Raw genomic sequence first — 18815 nt, 5'->3', positions numbered from 1 at the left:
AATTTTTTGTGTAGAAAGATGGCATCAATTTTGAGGTAAAAAGGTTAGAAATGGACCTAGGAGAGATCTAAGATGGGACACACTAAAGTAGGGGCATGGAAATTGGTGTAAGTTGTATAAGGTTACAACAAATTGGTTAAAGAAAAGCACATTATATCAAAGAGTTCAACCCCTTGGGAGATCATGATGAAAAAGACTACCTAAAGGCTGCAATTAAAGGAAATGCTAGACTTTTAGTTGCATAATTGAGAACTGGTTCTCATCATCTTAGATGTGAGACGAGTAGATGGATAATCCTCAAGGAAGACTGGGAAGGAAGTTTTTGTGTTTTCTACAGCAAATGAGTGGTTGAAAGATCATACGACTTCATCATTGAATGTGCAACATATAAAGATATTCATGAAAACAATTTGAAAATGAAAAGTCTTAATGAGACTTCACATACTTACAAATTTCTGCAACATATGAAAATATTCATAAAAACAATTTGAAAATGAAAAGTCTTAATGAGACTTCACATACTTACAAATTTCTTGATCTCTTGATCTCTTGGATTAATGATCTGGTAGACATCATTAAAATTCATTCACCCACATTCTCCCCTTGCTCACGACAGAGAATATAGGTATATTCGATAATAACGTCATATCAAAACGTGGAAAACACGCAAGAGATCGAATACTTTGACCGTAGCTCCCGCTAAATTTCGTTTGCTGCTTCGACGAAATAGTTTTTATCTAAAATCGTTGCAGCGGCGAGTTCCAGGTAAGCTCTTCAATTAGTTGATTGATTCTTGTTTGCTTGCAAATTCCTTTACTTTCCTGTTCGCTGGCTTTAGTATGGGAATTGCACTTATCACTGCTTTTAGCTCACGTTAAATTACAGAGACCATTTTGAGTTTTTTTTCAAAACCAATAGTGGGGTAAATAATAACATCGATTTATTACTCGGATATCTGTGCTATTGAGCAATTTAATGTTGAAGGAAAGATGCTTTTCTTTTCTCTGTTCTCTGTAATGTGAGCATATATCAAGGAAATTAGGGTAATTGGTATGTGGTATTATTTGGTTGCCCTCATGCGCAACATTAATAAATTTTTCCTCCAGAAATACCCTCATTATTAGAAAAGTAGTTGTTGAATGGGATGAGAGTAAGTGGTAAATCAGCGGACCTTTAATGGTGGAACCCTCAGTTCTAATCCCCAGGAGACATTTCAAGTGTTGAAATTCGGTAGCATACTTCATCCAACCATAGTTTTGGTGTACTGCTATGGACCAGGAGTGGATGTAAAGTCAGGATATCTCTGACAAAGGATATGTTCTTGGGTTGTGAAATCGAAGCTGGGTCTGGCCACAGAAGGGGAATGTAGTATTTGCCAAAAGAAAAACACCAAAGGTCAGCCTACAAGGTGAGTTTATTAATATCAATCAAAAAAAGCTCAAGGAGTAGGCCAGAAGAACCATCATGATAACATCTTCTTTGCCAATATAATTTTTTTGCCAACCATTATACAAGTCCCGAGCTTTACGAAACTCACAAGCACTTGCATTTTCACCAACATCTACCACCGATTATCCAGTTATGAGAGGGACAGCTGAAAGAATTAGCTGAATCTGAAATTCATTCTTCTCGATGAACTATTTGCAGAATTGTACAGTCGTATAAGCTCCTTTGGAGAATCCATCTATTTCCAACTTCCTTTGTGCTGGCATTGCTGCTTCTATTAGAAAGGACTCTCCTTGATGTGCACTACTCACTTTACTATCAGCCATGAATTAGCAGCTGTGCCTATCCATTTAGCTGTTCATCAGTTATGTGGATTCTAGTATTAATTAAGGGTTAACTTCCACTCTAATTCCAAAACCCATATCCACTGACAGCTAGAGGAGATATATTGGTACCAATAAGAATCCAAATAGCTATACATTCCATGGTTTGGCCTGGTTTTATATTTTGATCTTTGAGTAACTATGGCCAGGAAGTCACATTTATGGCTGACCAACCAAGATCACTTGTCTCTTTCCTTGATAGCTGCTCCTAAAAATTTCAAGACAGCGCACACAGAATCCTGGGATAGCTTAGAAATACCTTAATAAGAGTGAATCCATTGGCAACATTGACACTAAGAAGTTGGTGGCTGCCCAGAACCTGAATTTTTGCCCTAATGTTGAGCAGCCTTCAACAAATATACAGATTCATTTTTAATTTTCTTGCTATGACATGCAAGTGATGGAAACCTCACCACATCCTAGTGAGTTTACTGAAGGTTCTGTATTTTACTTATAACTTCTCAAGATGTGCTAGGAGACTGTCTGACTTTTAAGCATGGGGGAGAAGATGGTGAATTGTATGTCATTGTTAGCCATCCTGTACACCTTATTTTACTAGAGTCATGACAATGTGCTAGTTAAGTTTATTATACTTATTGGCATATTGTTGAAGATATAATATAATTGTAAGCATCTCTTCAAATTTCTCACCAATCTCCTTGTTAACACACTCAAGAAAATACTGTCAAGGATTGGTTGCCCCCAGGTCCAAGAAAGCATGATTAATAAAAGGGTGATTTACTTTGGATATTCTCATAACTGTCTATGAAAGTTGTAAAGAGCACTTGAAACAGGATAGCAGGCCTCTTTCTGTAAATAGCATATGATTGGATTAAGTGGGAATTCATTTTACTATGCAGTTCTAGTCCATTTGTCTCAGGTTATAATCTATGCAAAATATTACCTTGTTTTAACTGGTCTTTCATATTTCATGCCATTTAACAGTTTTGCTCTATCTGTTGCACCATGTATACCTTCACAAGTTGACATTATTTAATATTACACATTTTTTTTTACATGATATGCATATTTATGGTGCTTTACCTAACTCTACAAAAGAATGGCAGTTTTGCAGAGCATTCACAGTCGTGCCTCTGTTTCTTTCCTATTGTTCCAACTAGAAGGATCAAAAGGGTATCTTGGAACTCATGGATGAGGCTTTTGACTTTTCATTTTGTCAGGCAAGTTCATTTCTACAATGAATTGTTCAGACTCTTAATATATCCTTTATGAATAGTAAAATTGCACTCTCAATTTAAAAAGAAAGAAAATATATTAATGTCTGCAAATGACTGGTGTTGGTCAATTGGATTGTAAATTAATGCTGGCTTTGATACTACACATAAGGGAGTGCTTAAGCTCATCATTAATAAATGAAAAGAGCCAGCCATGAATACAATCGCAGCCTAGAAGGCATGAAAATAACTCATAATTTCTAGTCCTTACTGGAAGTGTAATCTTGACAGGGCTTTGAACGCATGGGTCTTCTTGTTAGGGCTATACACTTAATTGAAATGCTGTGTATCTTTCTTCAAGAAAAATAAATAAGATGATATACATTCTTAATGAGATCATGAAAATTTTCTTTTTCTTGAATTGTTTTTCAAGTCTACAATGTGTTTGATTGGATATATGAAAGTCTCAGTTATGCCCAGATAACCATGCATTAACATGCTAACATGCACAATTTCCATGCAGGTTAACTCAGTCCCTGATGTGGATCAACTGGAATCACCAAAACCCATGCCTCAAGTTTCTGAGCTTCGTATAGATGATGTGTCTGACGTTCATATAGATGATGTGTCTGATAGTGCTAAAAATGTAGAGTCCAAAGTTTCTTCAATTGAAGATGTGAAAATATTCCAGGTGCCTGCTCCTAAAATTAATAGCACAGCAAATACAGAGACCACTGATCCAAAAACAACAGTGTTAGCTAAATCTATTATTATTAAGAAACCAGTACCTCGAGTGAAGGTTCCATTTGAAAAGGGATATAGCCAAATGGACTGGCTAAAACTGACACAAGCAAATCCTGATTTGGCAGGTATGAGCCATTACCACATACAAAAACCTGTTTTTTGGCTTCTATGTCAGGCATTTACTGAACATTATGTCTTGTGTGATTCTCGTGCATCTATGCTGCATCACATATGACTTGATTTTTAATCATTTAGGACCATTTGTTGAATTTTTTTACTCAAGCAAAATGCTTTTATATCCATTTTCTTTGGGCAAACAGAGTTGGAACAGCATACTGAGAACAGGCTAAATAGAATGTGCAAGCCAACTTACAGTGACAGTACATATAAATTTGGAAAGTTACGGTTAGTGGAAGAAATAATCCAATATGTTCAAGACATTAAAGACTGCTAATCTATCCTGCCGACTAGTTCTTACTGCGATCAACGATTCAAAAACTTGCAATATATAAGCATTTATTTCTCGCATTATTGTGGAGGTGCAGAAGTAGACACAATTAGAATTTGAAATTTTATCATGTTGGCAAATAAGGCTGCTACAAATTTGCACAACCACTACATCCATATGACATAAAATACTTAAATAACAAGTACCATAAAATTAAATCTGAAAAAGTGGAAACAGTTCTTGATATAAAATATTCAATCTTTAATTCCAGCGATTGAGAGTCTTGCATGTTTTTCATTCTTGAGGAGCCTTTGAGTTTTATTTTTGCAACAACTTTCTATTTGTTTGACAATGTTTAGTTCTTTAAAAAGCTATAGTAATATGATTAATGTAAACTTCTATTGCACTTTCTCATGTTTTGTAATGTCCCCACTTGGGATTTCCCTTAATTTAAACCTGAGACATCCATTCTAACCACAAATTAGAATAGTAATATATTAATAAATACAATTTTATCAGAATTAGATATATTTTACTATAAAATTCTGAGATTAATTCGAATAATGGAACTTATCTTGATCAGCTTTCCGGATTTTGACAATTGAGGATATGTTATGACTGATAGAGTTAATGATACCAGCAGTTCAGAAGGTGTCATTCATTGATATGAGTATGCAATTTGTGTCTATGACTGATTTTGTAATGGAAACTGTACTGTTGTGGTTTGTGTTGTAGTTCTTTGTCACTATGCTATGTATATACTGTCATCCTTGACACCAATCCATGTCTTCATGCGATCTGGTTTACTGACTCTGTGCATATAGAACCACCCAACTGGGCAATGATGGTGGTGTTCTTCCGGTTTTCTATCCATAAGTATATATAACCACTTTATGCCAAAATGTGAATGAACAACTCAGCTCATCCCCATGCATACCACTAAGAACAAAGATGTTACTGCTTGTAACATAATAACAGTTCTGATCTTATCAATCCACGGTGATGTTATTGGATGCTTTGATTCCTTTCCTTTATATCTCTCAATGTGAGGGAGAGGTCACACCACTTCATCATGTATACCCTTTGGCAAGAGACACACCCTTTCACCGTTAGCACCCTTTGAAAGAGTGCAACTCTTCATTATTTCTGCCCTTTGAAAGGGACACAACCTCTCATAATCAGATCTGCATTTATTATTTAAATTAGATCTGCACCTCTCATTTTCAAATTATTCCCCCTCTCAAATGAGGTTCTCTTCTCCCTTTTATATCTCATTGTTGAGGGAGTCACAACTTTTCCTTTCATGTCTTTTGACTTTTCATTAACTTAATTAATTTTTAATTAATCATATTTAATTATATTATTTAATATTTTAATTTAATTTTAATTATTTTAATTTTATTATTATCATTTATTATTATCATTTATTATTATCATTTATTATTATCATTTATTATTAAATTTTATTTCAAAGTGGGGACATTACATGTTTGAAGAGATTATTTGCCAAAACATACATTTTAATGATCTAAGTATAAACATTTTCTGAAAGAATCATGGCTGGGTACAAATGCAATGAATGTTCTGCTGTTTTAAGGAACTAGGTGCTTCTTTTACCAATATCCAAGCTATTGGAAAGTCCTAAAATTTTGCCCTAAATGTGTGGGGGCAACTCACCAAGTTTTCTATTTTCCTTTCAGTACAAGAAAACCATGAATGATAATTTTAGACCATAGCAAACATCTATTAAAGAGAAGGAACCTCATAGGCCGAGCTTGCATTTGGTTGATGTAAATAATGCCCAATCATTTACTGTAAAATAATGCAGTGAGTTGAGGTCTGATTATCTATATAGAAGTAAACACCATGCTTTGAGAGAAACTATTCAACTATCTACTGGCCGTAACCACCTTTGTCTTTATTGATGGTACAGATATTTTAATCTTCAAGAAACCAACAGTAACCTCTTAGTCCTACCTGGTTTACTGCCTAGGTTGTAAGGAAGGTTTATTTCCAACTGACAAGTTGAAATCTTTAGGGAACTAGTACGAAGAGGTGTAATCATGATCGGCAACCAAAGTTCAATCAGAAGTGTAATCTTACCAGCCAGGCAAAGGTGTCCATCATGCCTCTTTAGCTTTTTACATCAGAAATTTAATTTTTACCATCTAGTCCATCATATATATGATAGAAACATTGATCCCAAAATAAATTCGTAAGTAATGAACAATTGCACTTTCATTGATTCTTCTGACTTGGGTTGATCCAACTTATAACATATTTTGAATAGTTACCTCAAAATTAAGTCTCAGGGTCACCTGCCATAGTACCAGCCTTACTGGGCAAAATAGAGATCTCGAAGCAATTGAAAGTGTCCATTTAGGTAGTTTTGCTGACAAATCCAATTGTGCAAAGGGGCATTCAAAACATCTCTTGACCAGATATACATTAGACTAGGTTTTTCCCGATTTTTACTGTAGGTTGCCAGGGCATGGAATGTCAGATTAAGTGATAATGCAGGTACCCATTGTGTCCATCTATTGTGAGAAATGTCTTTCCTTGTTCACTTTGTGGAAATGCATTAGAATATATCAACCATCTAAAGTCAATCTTTGAGAATATATAGTGTATACGTTCTTTGATAATATATAGTGTATACGTTGGGTCTTGTCAAATGGAATGGAATTCTTCTTCTTGATGACATCTTTATTAAAAAATTTGTAATATAGATTTCTTTGCTTAGTCATTTCACATGAATTTTTTTCATTTTACTTCCATGTTCTAACTTCTAAACATGTCAATTTGGTTGGACATTTTGATTTTACCTCCCCTTTTGAACAAAAGTAGTGGTAACACTGGTAAGTATGCATAGATATGTTAAAGCTACAAATATGTGTACGTCTCTTCTTGACAAGTCAGAACTATGTTGTAAACTTGTTTATGCTTTTTCCTTTTTGCTATGCAAGGTTGACTTGGGATCAGCTACTTTTACGTGCAATATGTGAAGAGCATAGAGGCAATACTGAGAGAGAGAGAGAGGGGGGGGTGGGGTGAATCGGTATTACAGTAATTTAACAATTTAAATAACTGAAATCATATAAAAACACAACAAGAGCAACCACAAAGACAAATACACCAGATATCTTGTGGAAAACCCTTTTGGGTAAAGAAAACCACGGCATCAAATAGCTTTCATTAATATGAAATGGGCACCAACCCGGATTACAAACATTGAGCACCAACTCCAGTATACCGAGGCACCAACCCCAGCTCGAGAACCAACTCTAGAAAAAATAGAAATTTATTAACACACTTCAGATTTTACATAGCACCTCGAACTCTTGCCATTTTGAAGATTACACTAACTCTGCTTAAGAAGATAATTATAAGACTCCTGATTTCAAAAACTCAAATAAAATAATCCTTTTTGAACACCACAAACACAGCTCCTAAACAAGAACTTCAATCCAAACCATATACACATGAAATCGCCCTCTTAAGAAGATAATTATGAGACTCCTGATTTCAAAAACTCAAATAAAATAAATAATTTTGAACAACACAAACACAGCTCCACAAGAACTTCAATCCAAACACACATGAAATCACCCTCTGCTCAAACTCAGACCAAGATAAACACATGCTGTGACTGCTGTAGCTGAAAATCATGCTCTATTGTTGCAATCTCATACAACATAAGAGTAGATACGAAACAAAGCACTTCATCCCGTCATTGGTTTTCATTAGTTTTCAAAACAAACATCGTATATTTAAATTTCTCCTCAATTCATGCTATCCTCTAAACAACCAGAATAACCTCTCTATTCACACAAACATCCTCTCATCTGACACAGCACCTTCAGCATAGATTCCTGAGGCTCATATTATGGTGGAAGTCTCTATAGCAATAGAGAAAGAATTTTTTTTATGCTACAGACCCATTTCTTCCAAAAAAAAAACTCCTACACACCACCGTAATCGTCCCTTTTATGAGACAGAAACTCCTCTATATCCATCACGCAAAAACAAACTCTTCAAGCACACCCACAAATATCGAAACATCACCACCATAGTTTTAACGCATATATGCCTCAATAAACACAAGTCCACTCTCATTATTCCACGTAAAACTGAGAACCCATGTTTTAAAACATGCTTCCATTATGCATGAACTCTACTAAAAACGTCTTCCATGGATTCTGCAAAAAGGTCTTCCATGAACTTTGCCAAAACGTCTTCCACATTGATTTTGAAAGTGCCAAATATAGCCGCTCCAATAAAGATATCGATTCTATCATTAAAAAAATGACTCCATGATGAAAGGTTTGGCTGAAGAATATTTTCAAAGGTAAAATGTTACGCTGTCACGTAAATACCTGATGCAGTCCTGAAAAGGTGAGAGTATATTGGTGAAAGAATATATTAACACCAATGTCTTACAACTGGCAACTATCGCAGCTTAGAGATAGGAGAAATTGCTTGGCATTTTATTGAATTGAACCTCTAGTTATTAGACCACAATACCACCGTCCGGAACATAGTAAATGCATTAGGAAGCCGGCCCATAACATTAAACTTCAAAGAATATCGACCCCTCTAAATAAACATTATCATAACACATTAAAAGCTCCTTTGACAATTCAAGGATGACATGGCAGATATCTGACACATGGCACAATAAGAAGACAAGCAGCTTGCTGATGCAGACACACACAGCTCAAGTGGACAACCAAGCAGCTGAAGCAGGTCAAGCACCTCAAGCAGACAACCAGGTAGCTCACCCGAAAACTCTATTGCTCAGAGTAAACCAATGACATCGATGACAAAATGTTAAACAATATGTATAATGATTACATTATAGGGCCAGGCGCCATGATTGTTGAGGCTGTTAAAGTCTTTACATAGATTCTGCAAAGAGGACACAGATCTGGATACAAAATTCTCAAACAAGACGGTAAGACAAAAGACCGCAATCACATATCCTTCACTCTTTGCTGCTGGTAGGAAAATTATAGCCACCCCTGTTTGAACACCAAGCCTCAAGAAATTCATATCTTTAGCAATTTTTTTCACATGTTCACATCTGGGCTCTGGAAGTAGGTTGCCGCTCCATTTGGGAATATTCCAGAAGTGTTTTAGGGATGCCGTCATGAGTCCCTCTCGAATTGCCTTTACAAGTTGTACGATGCCATTTGATATTGCCATTTCTGCTAACGTGAAAATCTCACTAATATCATCATCACTGAGTTCAATATCATAGCTGCAATTGCCTGCAGACTATATATTTTTGTTTTGATATGCTTTTGCCAAACGCTTAACAGTTCCAGTGTCTTGAATCATGTCCATGGCTTTTGAAAGAATGGTAGAGCCTATCTCACTGTCAAAGAGATTCTTTGCATTTTGATCCTGTAACTCCAACTCACCGCCACTCTTATCGCTCTGGCTGTCATTAGTGGGCCAATGCCAAGTACAGATGCCATTCTTTCCAAATTGTACTTCCTTGGGTATTTGGTTTCCTGTTTAGCTATCAGTAGTCATATGCAGAAATTCATTTTTTTCCAAATATGACGAGCCTAGAAACATTGAGCCACCTTTATTAAGCTTTGATTGAATCTAAATCCGTCATTGCAATCAGTACTAACAATCTTTTTTGTTGTGCCAATATCAATCTGAGTGTATGATCTGTTTTTCCCACACGTTGCCAGATATATCACTGAATCACCTGTCAGTATAATGATAGATATGTCTTATTTTTTAGTTTTAGACTTGTAGTCGTCCACAACCTCATCCCTTCACATGCATCAATATTATTGGCAGTGATAATTTCCAGCATCGTCAATAGCGTAGTGGGCCGATGAATCAGCTATTTTATTACCCTCTTTGTAGCAGTGGTGTATCATATATGAGCTCAACCTATTTTATTTTGGCCAGATCTGTTCCAAAATGTGTCTCAACTTCCAATCAGGTGTACTCCTATTCTTTACTGCACATACAACTATCATGGAGTCACCTTTGATTTGAATGTCTGATATGTTTTTAGCCTTGTTAAGATGAAGTCATTGTGACTTGGGTTCATTGGTGCCTGTAACAAGTCCATTGAGAAACTGATATTTTGTCACACCATCTTATTCACATTACAGCTACTCTAGAATTTCAAGGTTGTGGTCACATGTATGTGATCAAATGAGAGTCTCCAGCCATTAAAGCATTCAGACTAGTATTGCCAACTTGACAGAAATTACAACTGGGTGAAATAACATGAAGTCTAGATGAATAACAATTAATGCTTCTTAGTGAATATAATTTCTGGTAAAGTTTGATGGCCGTAAATGACCCATCAACATTAAGGAGCAAAAATGCTCTCCAGCTTTAGATGCTTCTGATCTTCTTGAATTGGAACATGCTGATTATAGCAGTTTTGTAAAGCCTTCTTTGTATTTACCGCAGTAGTAATGACAATAGTTAGCAAATCTACAGAGAATCCCGTTAACCAATCAAACAAAAGTAAAACCGTCAAATGGGCAAATGCCTCAGTAATGACTTTATAACCCAACCAAAATAGTATTGCATGGAAAATGAACCTTTAAAGGGGTCGAAATTCTTCATTGAATTAACACTTAGTGCTATTTGTAAAGAGATAAAAAAACTCAACACTTTGTCAGGCCCCGTCCTTGATCATCATATTTTTTCCCTAATCAATGAATATTGCCTAAATGTAGCAATAAAATTATTGTTTATTAATGGATGTTTATTTATAAATTTAATATTTAATTTGAATATGAAATAAAACAATTTTTTTTAATTAAATTTGATATTATTATTAATTCATTAATATTTATTTATTAATTAATATTTGATATTATTATTAATTAATTAATATTTATTAAATGATGATATTCATGAAATGTTTTGATGAAATAAATTAATAATATTAAAAAACAAACCATGAGTACCTTGTCTTCTAAGGGTCCCACGTAAACTCCTTCAAAGGTCAGCCCCCTTTGAATTGTAGTGACTTTTGTAAGGAAGACAAAGGCACTAATTACTTGTGATTCTTGGAAAAATATTAATCTAGCAAAGGGATAAGAAAAGGAGTATTAGGAATTATTACAAAGATCAAGGGAGAAGGGCAGCGGTCAGTTAGAAGAGTCACCTCACTTGGAAGGGAGGTGATCATGGCCAAGAGATATGTCCCTCCGTCCCTCTTAAGAAATATATAAGGCAGATTCTTCATTGGAGAGAGGGCATGGAAAATATGATTTTGGATATATACATAAACTGCAACGAACAAAACAGCAGCAATTAGAATTAACAAATAACTACTAGGGGTTGCTTAGTGAAAAGGAATGGGGAAAAAAAGAAAAAGCACTGGAAGGAAGAAAGGAACTCACATTGCTGGGTATAGAAGTAAAGAAGTAATAAATAGTATTCAGTAAAAAGTAATAAATAATATTCAGGAATAAGTAATAAATAATATACAGTAAGAAGTAATAAGTAATAATAAGATGGTACTGTTAATAATGCAATAAGATAAATGTAATAGGTTGCTGTTAATAATAAGAATAATATAATTCTATGGAGCCCTCCCCCACAATGAGATAATAAATGTAATATAAGTATAAAAGAAGAGAATAATATTATACTATATCATTCTATTACATCATATTATACTACAATGAGAATGATATAATGCTATTAAATGTAATAGTATAATATAATGCTATGTAATAGTCTCTCTTCTTTTGATTGTAATTATATTGGGATACACTATATTGTAATTGCCCCTCCATAGGAAGAAAAGAAGAGAGACTATGGAGCCCTCCCCCACAATGAGATAAGCTGCTACAAAGAAACACTAGAAGCATACTTTAGTAAATTTTGGAACCTTATTTATAGCAATAAAGACATGAAGGCTGGAAACATTGGAATTCAATGAAGCAATAGAAATGATTAATTGTCCTTCTGCCAAGGAATATTGGAAGACCCTCAATAGAGAAACCCTAGAAGCTGATTGAAGCAACATGAGATTGATAGATGATTAGGAACTGAAATGAAGTGATTTGATTAAAATAGCACCCTCTTAAGTGACAAGATGTCCAAGTAATCCTCCAAGATACCTTAAGGAAAGGGTTGAAATAAATATACTTGGGGCTGAAACTGGAAAAAGTGCATGGATGGTTTGAAAGAGATTTTTGATACCTTTCCAACATTGCAAGAATTGCTAAAATTGAAGATTGTGGCAAAAAGTCAATGAGCTTTGGAGCCAAAAATGGTGATCTGACTTCAAATAGCAAATACCATCAAATAGCAAAATCTAGAAAAATATCTCGCTCTACTAGAAAGAACATAGAACCAGCTTTCCAACGATATCTTATTTTTGAAAAATGGACACCATGGCAAAAAGTTATGATGATTTTCCCAATTTTGGTAAAATTGCCAAAAATGGAAAAATTATTTAGCACGTAGGGCTCTATAGCCACTGGGCACCCATATGACTTCTTCTGGCACTAATTGAAAAAAAAACGCTGCCACCAATGATGGCGCCGTTGTTGGGGTGGGGAGGTGGAGGGGTGACACAACCTATGTTACGGCTCACCTCTTGATGATGTGACCATAGGCAAAATGCCCCCTTCGACTAGGCACTAAGGTGTAAACCAAACGACAACCAAACAAAAAATATATTGTAATGTTTATTAAAAATGATTTTAAAAACAAACTTCATACCCTTGCAGCGACCTATGATCAATCATATGACTGACGTAGGCCAAAGTACCTTGTTATACAAACAATGGAATATGCCCAATTTTATGCATGACTCGTTGGGGAATATACCATCCAGATGTAAATTATTTTTTCGATACGCATTGATGATGCCAACAAGTATGACCAAGTTCGGATTAGTATGACCGTAGCTAGCGGTAGAAGAAAAAACCTCCAATGTCACGGGATGACAATGTTGGAATTTGATGATTTGGCAAATGATCTTTAGGTTTCTGGGCCTTTCGAACACAATGGCAAGGTCTATTTTGGCCCAAAATTCTTTAAAAATTGAACTACCTCTCGGATCAGGCAACCTTCACCCAACTTGAAATTCTTGTAGACCTAGCCCAATATGTTGGTTGATGAAAAAAAGTCAATCCTGACTTTCTTTATGAGCTAGATTCAATCGTGAGGTCCTTGAAACCTCAAAATGCACCTAGCAAATCCTTCAAGCATGTCTCTCAAATCCGAGGAGTCTGCAACATTGGAGCTCTGATACCATGTAGGAGTTGAATGTGAACTTCCCACACCCCAGGATCACTTGCAAAACAAGATAACCTTCGACGAGAGAGAAAATGACAAGAATAGCTTTCTTGATTATGGTTTCTCGAATGATTGATTGAATATATGGAATGTACTTATGATGCTTTGCTTATAAAGACAAGGTTGAAGGATAGGATTAGACAAGATTATGACATGCATCCTAATCTTATGTTATGAGATAACAACATGACAATTATTAAATGACCTATGATACTAGAATTGAATGTCAAAAGATAAGATCTTGTGACAACTAAGACCTTCTAGAAAGATTCCTTAGGACCTAAGTAAACTTAATTATGTGAATAGGACCTGCTAATGAACTAGTTAGGTAAATTACCTTATTTACACCAACACTATCTCTTAGACATTTGCAGTTTCCCTTTCATTTTGTTTTGATTTGTGAATATCTTGTGATAAACACCACTATGAGTCTGTAACTAATGAAGTATAGCAACGAAGATTCTTATTTTTATGAGCAAATCATATCAGTGAAATATTGTTTTTTTCAAGTTTAAATACATTCTATACTGAAATTTGACTTGTTTAGAATCTGAAAAGGGAAATTATTTTACAGCTATGTATAATAATAAATGCATTGATGATTGAACAGAATGTGACAACAGTTGAGGTGAAATTCCTAATTTTTCAGTGCTGCAGGGCTCAAGGGACAGTCAAATAGAAGACTAATTTCTATGGATGAAGTGAAACAACACAAAAGTGAAGGAGACCTTTGGACAGTGCTTAAAGGCTGTGTATACAACATTTCCCCTTATATGAAGTTTCATCCTGGAGGTATGATTTTTTTTCAATATTTATTGCTGATCACAAGTCTTTTATCATGAATGAAGATATAAGTCCATAGCGTGAAATGAGGAATTTTACTTTGAATAGTTGGCATTACCAAGGCAGTCTTACTGACGTTGTTTAAATGCTGCACTAGTAATTGCTTTGACGACCACTGAAAGAATTGTCACATTATTATGATTTTGAGTATGATCTAGGGGATGGAAATATCATAAATACATTTCATGTGCATTATGTAGATGGTTCAAGAATGTTAGTGGAAGGCAAGCCAGATTAAAAAAAAATTATCTGCCATTTTTATGAATCATTATTGGCAAACCGAAAGATGATGATGTCTTCAAAAAATTGTTATTTGATCAGGAAAAAATCAGGTTAGGGTTAGGGTTTTGGAAAAAACTTCTTGCAGCCAGCAAAAATTGTGAAATGCCATTTAGTACAGTTCAAATCCCTTGGAGGTGCAATAAATAAGGGATGAGGTCAGGATTGTGCCCTGGGCAACTTTGGCAGAATGGATATCCCCAAATTCTTGTCTCTTAGCCAAAGAGGTATCTGTTAAGGCTTGTACTCCCGTATTGGGTAGCAAAAACAATCTGGGTTTGATATAAAACTTTCCAACAAAAAAGAAATAAATAAAAAAAATTCAAAATTGGTTAAAATCACAATTTATCAGTTTGGGGAGAGTTTTTGACAATTTATTGTAAAAATTGTGAACCACAAGGAGTTGTTGGAATTGTGATATTTTGTGTAAAAATTGCATGGTCAGCTGATTTGAAGTTAAAAGTTTTTCATGATTAATGTACTACGTTTATCTGGGATAATGGACAGTGCCTGCCCTTAACCATATAATGATAATGCTTTCAGTTTTCTATAAGAGTTGCAAACTTTTACACTTGGATAACAAAGCATTCTTTAGATGGTGGTTCTGTTTGCATTTTAAGGAGATACATCTCCACAAATTAGCTTTTGTCTCTGTCCCAAGCATATGCATATGCACGTGATTGCACTTACACAATTCTTTTCTGCATGTGACTTGAGACAAGCTCTTGATAACTTTGGAACATATCTGTCTTTTTCATAGACCTGATTAATGTATGTAACCTTGTAACCTCAGGCTCTCCACCATACAACCCTTGTTTTTTCATTCTTACTTAACTGAAGTGGGTGGAAGTGACCTAATTTTAGATATGAACACCTGATTGATCTGCTTAGAAATAAACTAAAACAGAAATCCCGTCTGGTGGTTGAGAAAGAGAGACTATGATGCATAGCTCCATGTTGTTTCTCAAAGAGGGCCACCGATTTTGGGGACGGGGGACCAAGGACCTAAATTTAGGGATGGTGGGGTGACATAATATATATTAATAATAAATTTTATTGTTTACTTTTTAGTTTTGTACATTAATAATAATTTGATTTGTAAATTTGTAATATAATAATATATATTTAATTTTGTTTTTGCTAGTAAACTTGGGTCTGGCGCTCACAAGCTGCAAAAATAGTTTAAGGTGTGGGGTTTTGTTAACACATATTCTTATATGTATATTTAATATATATTAATACACTAGATTCATCAAAAAGACTATCCATCCAGATTTTATCACCCAACCAGAACCTTTTTTTTATGTACTAATATTGTTCTAATGTTTGGTTCAGTTTTAGCATATGGAGGGTGGGGGTTGATAACACTGCCCCGCCCCTAGAATTATCGACAGTTAAAAAAATGGTTTTGTTATCTATTGCTGCTGCTGCTTTTGATCTTGAAATTGAATTGATGGATGCAAAGACAGCATTTCTGCATGCTGAATGGTTACTGCTGTGATGTAATAATGCCCACCATTTAGAATGGTTATGTTCCTTGGCAGCCACAGCAGTATTCCTTAAACCTGGTTTCTAACACAGTTGGGATGGAAAGCAATTTCTGACATTAGATTGTTCACAACGTTACACATTTAATTGCAAAAAGTTTGAAACTTTAGTTTACTACAAGTTTATGATTAATTGCTGCACTTGGTCCGTATCATCAACATAAGAACTAATGGTTCGTTGGAGCTCAATAGAAAACTCTCCATGCAAATCATTCTTCTAAATGTTCATTGTACATTTATTCAATACTGTGTTTTATGAGAGCATGTGTGGTGTTGCAGGTGTGGATATGTTGATGAAGGCTGCTGGCAAAGACTGCACTGCACTTTTCAGTATCCTCTTGAATTCTCATTTTTCATTTATCTTTATTGATTATTATCAAATTCCCAGTGCTGCTGATTATTTATTAGCTCTGCAAACTGAATTGACTATAGGACGCTAACAAGAATTTATAGCCTATTTATGGTTCAAATGTTTATCGTATCCTTGACATTCTGGAAGATAAATATCATGCTTGGGTGAATGCGGAGTTTCTACTGGAGAAGTGTTTGGTTGGCTTCCTGGATGTACCAACGTAATTGGTGGGAGCATGAATAAGATTTTTGGGGAGTATCATTTATATCTGATAAGAAATGTATTCAGTCTGTTGTTAAGAACCTAAGAGGATGGATAAAAAAAAATGTGTCTAACCTTCAGTTTGCCCAATTGGGGTGAAAGGATTTGAATCTGCAAGTTTCCCTGTAAACCCCAGTGGCTGATGTAGTTGGAATTCATACAAGGCAAAGCTTAATTCGTTGCCAAATTATTCAAAATTCTCTCTCTGCGGTCTTTCCATGCCAAGGAGCTCAATTATACTTGATTATTTTCTTAATAAAACATATGGATGGCATTGTTAGCTTGTCTTTCTTTATGATGCATTGGATGAGAGTTGTTAGGGTCGATAATGGGGATCATATCCCCATAAATCCACTCAAATTGCCCTTCCACGTATTTAAAAAAGAACTTGTGAATGACTAAAATTAAGAGCCTTGATAAAATGGGCCTCTTATTTTTTATAAAAGATGATTTATTTTAATAGAGAGAATATATTACAAAAAGTCCTCCGTTCTCTAAAATAAAAAACGCGGCTGAGGGATATAAAGGCAGATAAATACAGAAACAGATCATTATTATAAGATTAACGAAGAATACTACCAAACAGCTGATTACACGAAGCATACGAAGGAAAGTCTTAATAAAACATTTAGTAAAGAAAATAGTCTCAGCAATCCACGGATTTAATTATATATACTAGAAAGAGTATTTCATTGGGCTTCTCTTCTGCCCCTTTATGGTGGTGTTGATTTTTTCCGTTGCAAAGAGAAGGCTATGTATTCTGTAGTTAGCCATTGGTGTTAAGCTCAATATCTGATTGAAAAAAGTTTCCAGGGAGCTTTAGAGACTTGATAACTTAGAATCACATCAATGAAAAATCTTAATGTGATATTTTTACAAATTTAAAAATAGTGTTCATAAAAATATAAAACTTAAAACAAGCCTTAGTGTTTCTCTGTACGTCAATATTATGTTAATCACTCCCATGAAGCAAGGCCTTTTTGTCATTTTTCTTTGCCAAAGTCTTTAGCTTGTGCCCACTCCATCAATTAAGTTATTCAGCTCTGCCACCCTTCTATCCGCAAATCATGCTTGCATCCACTTGTCAACGTCTTTGCATGACACTCCTCGCCCTTGTCACACATATTTATCAAAGTATCCCTAGTTTTGCCCGCACACCCCATCAGTCAATTTTTTGTGTTTTAATTTGTCTGTCTTGCATTCCTATACATAAGATGTCCACATGAGCGTTTCGGGCCCTCTTCTCTTTCCATGTTTTAGTTTGAATCTATCTCATTAAGCAACTCAAAGTCAATGCAGGTATCAAGTGAAGGCATCACGAAACTAGAGAAGTATGAACAATCTCAAGGGTTATGAAGCACATTGAATTCAGCAACCATTTATATATTCAGCATATCACCTTCTGGTCTTCCCTTTCAACAAGATGTGGATGGAATTTTAAACTGTAAAGTTATCAGCCAAAATGAACTTCCGAGAAAGAAGCTGTAGGTCGGAATGATGATCTCTTAATTCTAGATTAGCAACCTGACAGTGCTAATGTACTGGGAGAAGAAAAGAAATGCCTACTTCTCTTTAGATTTAGCCCATTCGAATTGAACATCCTGATTATACATTTCCAGAGTAGTGACATCATTATAACAGATTTAGATTTTATTAAGCATCGTTTAGGTCAGTGGAAATGTATTCACACCTGTTATAAAGCAATCAAGTCATTAAGTTATTTCAGAATGATTACTTTCAGATTGACATATAAATATTAAAAACAAAAATGCAAAGTAGCAAAAGACTACGAAAACATACAAAGATATAAAAAAGTGGTGGATGAACTACTTAGACAACTATCTATACGCTTTCACAAGCCACTTGGGAACTATAAGATAGTGCATAAGGATATAGGCATACAAAACATTAGCGAAATTTAAAACAACATGAGTCAGTTGCACTGGAGGAGGATGAAGAAAGTACAACCCTGTGCAAGATTGCTCTCATCAATTTCCAAATTATCCTTATCAGAAGATATGCAACTCATACCCA

The 18815-nt window shown here is 35.0% G+C and overlaps 1 protein-coding gene across 3 annotated transcripts; it reads left to right on the top strand.

Annotated features, from left to right (window-relative positions):
* Nucleotides 1–612: 612 nt before the first annotated feature.
* Nucleotides 613–17061, top strand: LOC131038430 (cytochrome b5 domain-containing protein RLF). Of its 3 annotated transcripts, none has more exons than XM_057970864.2 (6): nt 613–765; nt 2897–3010; nt 3528–3873; nt 14157–14291; nt 16448–16498; nt 16668–17061. In XM_057970864.2, the coding sequence occupies exons 2-6, from the start codon at nt 2978–2980 to the stop codon at nt 16742–16744; spliced, it is 642 nt and encodes a 213-aa protein (XP_057826847.1). In that variant the 5' UTR covers nt 613–765; nt 2897–2977; the 3' UTR covers nt 16745–17061. The 3 variants fall into 3 exon arrangements, with proteins under 3 accessions (XP_057826847.1, XP_057826849.1, XP_057826848.1); XM_057970866.2 differs by lacking the exon at nt 613–765 and adding an exon at nt 899–922; XM_057970865.2 differs by lacking the exon at nt 613–765 and adding an exon at nt 981–1408.
* The last annotated feature ends 1754 nt before the right edge of the window (nt 17062–18815 follow it).

The sequence above is a fragment of the Cryptomeria japonica genome, chromosome 8 (genome assembly GCF_030272615.1).
Source record: "Cryptomeria japonica chromosome 8, Sugi_1.0, whole genome shotgun sequence".
Lineage (NCBI taxonomy): Eukaryota > Viridiplantae > Streptophyta > Pinopsida > Cupressales > Cupressaceae > Cryptomeria > Cryptomeria japonica.
Note: the sequence above shows the minus strand (reverse complement) of the source record. Positions and strands in the feature narration are given on the sequence as shown.